Source organism: Sphaeroforma arctica (assembly GCF_001186125.1).
Source record: "Sphaeroforma arctica JP610 unplaced genomic scaffold supercont1.572, whole genome shotgun sequence".
Classification (NCBI taxonomy): Eukaryota; class Ichthyosporea; order Ichthyophonida; genus Sphaeroforma; species Sphaeroforma arctica.
This window is the reverse complement of record NW_014039986.1, coordinates 44,665-48,408: the sequence shown is the minus strand read 5'-3', so window position 1 is coordinate 48,408 and position 3,744 is coordinate 44,665. Positions and strand designations below refer to the sequence as shown.

At 36.1% G+C, this 3,744-nt stretch overlaps 1 protein-coding gene across 1 annotated transcript in view; it reads left to right on the top strand.

The window, feature by feature from the left end:
* Positions 1-925: 925 nt before the first annotated feature.
* Positions 926-3,744, top strand: part of SARC_07317 (hypothetical protein) — a gene marked incomplete at both ends in the record, with an annotated part of 9,760 nt that continues 6,941 nt past the window's right edge. The window contains 4 exons of the mRNA XM_014298753.1: positions 926-1,375; positions 2,279-2,425; positions 2,790-2,939; positions 3,474-3,569. Of these exons, the coding sequence (XP_014154228.1) occupies positions 926-1,375; positions 2,279-2,425; positions 2,790-2,939; positions 3,474-3,569 (843 nt within the window). The remainder of the gene's footprint in view (positions 1,376-2,278; positions 2,426-2,789; positions 2,940-3,473; positions 3,570-3,744) is intronic.

The window sequence follows — 3,744 nt, the reverse complement described above, 5'->3', positions numbered from 1 at the left end:
TATATATATATATATAATATATATATATATATATATATATATATATATATATATATATATATATATATATATATATATATATATATATATATATATATATATATATATATATATATATATATATATATATATATATATATATATATATATATATATATATATATATATATAGATATGTATAGATATGTATAGATATCGGTATAGAGTTGTATAGATATATATAGATATATTTTAATGGACATATAGGTATTCATAAACATATGCATATGCATATATACACACATATATATATATATATAAATATATATATATATGTATTTGCTTATATTTATATATTTTTATAGTATAAATATCTATATATAATGATATTTGTATATCAATAGACTGTTACATGTACTTTGTCCTTTTTAGATGTATATATATATATATATACTGTTCGGCTGGATGGAGACATAAACAGAATTTTAAATACGTTAATTTTTTTTCTGTATATTTATATGAATATACAAATATGCTCAGATTTATGGACGTGCGGATACATCTGTTTATAAGTAGTCAAGGTTAAATGCACACATTCGTTCGTCTGGTCGTCAAGCTTATGTGTTTATTGTACACGCAGGGACACGATGCTCGCCGCATTTTAGATTCTGTCATTTTGGCTCGAAACCTATTTTAATCATTTTATTAGGGCTGGGCACCCAACAGTTATTCCAATGTTAGTCGTTGGGTATATGCATCGATACTCGAGGTACTCTACGCCTCCTTTCGGCAGCGGGGGCTGATCAATACATGTTTTACAAATACGATATACAAACCTGTCGCCACCACTTTACCTACACACTGGAGGTAGTTGCATTAGAAGTATACTCCGTTTTAGGTTTGTCTCAAGAAAATATATCATACCATACATTGTGCTCATCACACTATGCGCAACTGTTCCCTTGACTTATGTTCAGCTTCACCCCCGGCACAAGGTCAGCAGTACGGTAGGCACAGTCCCATTGGTGAAATGACGCAACAGCAACAGCAGCAGTACCACCACCAACACCAACAACAACAGCACAACCAGCAACAGCAACAACAGCACATGCAGCAGCAACAGCAACACTACCAACAACAACAACAACAACCAATACACCAACAGCAGCAGAGTATGAATGCTTACACACAGCCCCCCCACCAAGCACACAACTACTACCCCAACCACAGCCAGGGTTACCATAGCAACCAGAGCTCGAATACCGTTTCTCGGACGAACACAAATTCTAGTGAAAGCCCGTCTGTGAGTGCCGCGTCTCTAGTTAGTGTAGGCTCGGCACTGAATGGGAACACCTCCAATGCCACCCAGGGATCGGCTGAGGCGGCTGCAGCGCAGGTAAGAACCGACTATGTGTGAGAGTATGATTAACCTTGTTCAGCTGAGATGATAAAGATGGTTGTTGGTAAAGACGATAGATAAGAGGCTCTCTACTTTTCTTTTTTGAATGGATAGGGGAACTAAAGTCACCTTATAGCAAAAATCGTTTAAGCGGTGCAACGAGGGGATATGTCGATATATTGGAATCGTATACCGTCAGTGATACGTCAAATTACAAATGTACATTTATATATAAGTATATAAATATATACACACACACACACATATATATATATATATATATATATGTGTGTGTGTGTGTGTGCGTGTATGCATGTATGCATGCACATGGTGTTTAATATATATATATATGTATATATATATATATTCATTACATATATATATATATTTATATATAGGTATGTAGGCATTTAGGTAGTTTTTATAGCTGACCATGTTTAAATCTAACATATATTCGTCAGTGTATATTTTAGGTTTTCAGATTCCTGTGCGTGTATATGATCAATATGCATTTGCCTTGTACATAAACTTATAAAGTTTATAATTACTGAGAATACACTTGTGTAATGCGTGCAAAATCGTGTTGTATTAGATATGTAAGTGCATCGAGTTGATTGAAACCTCCGAGAGTTTGATATATGATCGGAGTGAGTATGTTTGAATTGCTTGAAATAGGTACACCCTTTGCTTAAAATCAATACATCTTGTATTTCATTCGAAAATCCACGAGCTCGCAATGCATCTCGACACAAGTATCAATTTGTTTGTAGTGCGATACATTTATATGCGAAGTCTTCAAGGTTGGAAATTCCCTAACTTATTTTTTAAGAAACTATGTTTTGGTTTTTAAATTATCTTTTCCTTATATTTTCCTCTCAACACTGTCTCACGGGCCAATAGAGTGAACAGGCTGAGATTGTACATCGCCTGCAGGACCAACTAAATCAAACTACCGCGAAGCTCAATGAAACAATCGAGGATCTGAACCAGACCACCGAGAAGTACTATGAGACTACCACCACACTCAAGGAAGTGCAATTGAAGCAGGTAAGAGATAGGTAGGCCTCCTGGGCGACTACGGTTGCTTTGTAACTTGTACAGGTCAGGCTCTATCCCCTGGCTGCCTGGATCGGAATATGTATTCAAATATCTCTCGTGCAATATACAACAACACAACTGGCACACATTGACATCGCAGAATACATAAGAATCGCCACCATTCTACAGCCGCACAGGAGACTGAACCAGTCGAGGCATCAGTTTTATCCTCAACTTGAAACCTGAGATATCATAATGGGAGGTGAAGGTGTAGGAGGGGTGCCAAATGCACTATACTCAACAACTAACTTCAACTCATGAGCATATTTCTTTGATTATTGATCAACTTCATTACTAACCCTCAAACTGACAGGAAACTGAACAGGCCGAAAGCAATGAGATCATAAGTAGTCTGAGCTCTGAGAAGTCGTCGTTGGAGGAGCAGAATTCGATGGCGAAAGAACACAACACGCAGCAGGAGACGCTTATGGACTTACTCAGGCAAGACCTGGAGAGAGCTAAGGTAGGTGTTGTAATGTAGTGTGTGCATTTGTATGTCTAGTTCATTCCGAGCTCGTGAGAGAGTTTGTGTATACATCTGGAGGGTGCAAGCTTGATGGGATGGTCACTTGCATGCGCAGTTTTACTTTTCACCCGATAGATCCCTTTGTATATATATATATGTATATACATATACATATATATATATATATACATATACCGTGTTCTGAAACGAATGAGCGTACTCTATTCGAAACGTGTATGCACTATTTAGCGTGTTCGTGATGTAATATGAAATCATAGCCTGCGTGTTTCGAATGGTATATAAATATTCACATGTATATCCTTAGATAATTTTTTTATAGTCCAAATCGGATCAAATATCTATGTAGTGGCAGCTACATAAAAATATATTTCCTTATACTATGTTGTGTACACCTACCAAAATAAACATTCTTCAACACTCAACTGAATATGCGAAAGCATGCATTCTAATTGAACCATATACGCAGACCGACAAATTGACCATCTCTATCTGCCCCTTGACACCGTTCAGGCGGCTCAGGTTCAGGCACAGGGATCGGACGAAGGAAGGACGGAACAATTATTCTCTGAACTAGAAGCAGCCACCGCCGCACTATTTACCACCCAGGTGTGTACTACGTTTATTTCTTGATGTTTATAGTGTGTTATGAATACACCCTTGAGGGCGATAGTGTATAGTATATCTAGGGCTTGATATATATATATATATATATACATATATATATATATATATATCTATATATATATACATATACATATACTATGTATATATATATATATAT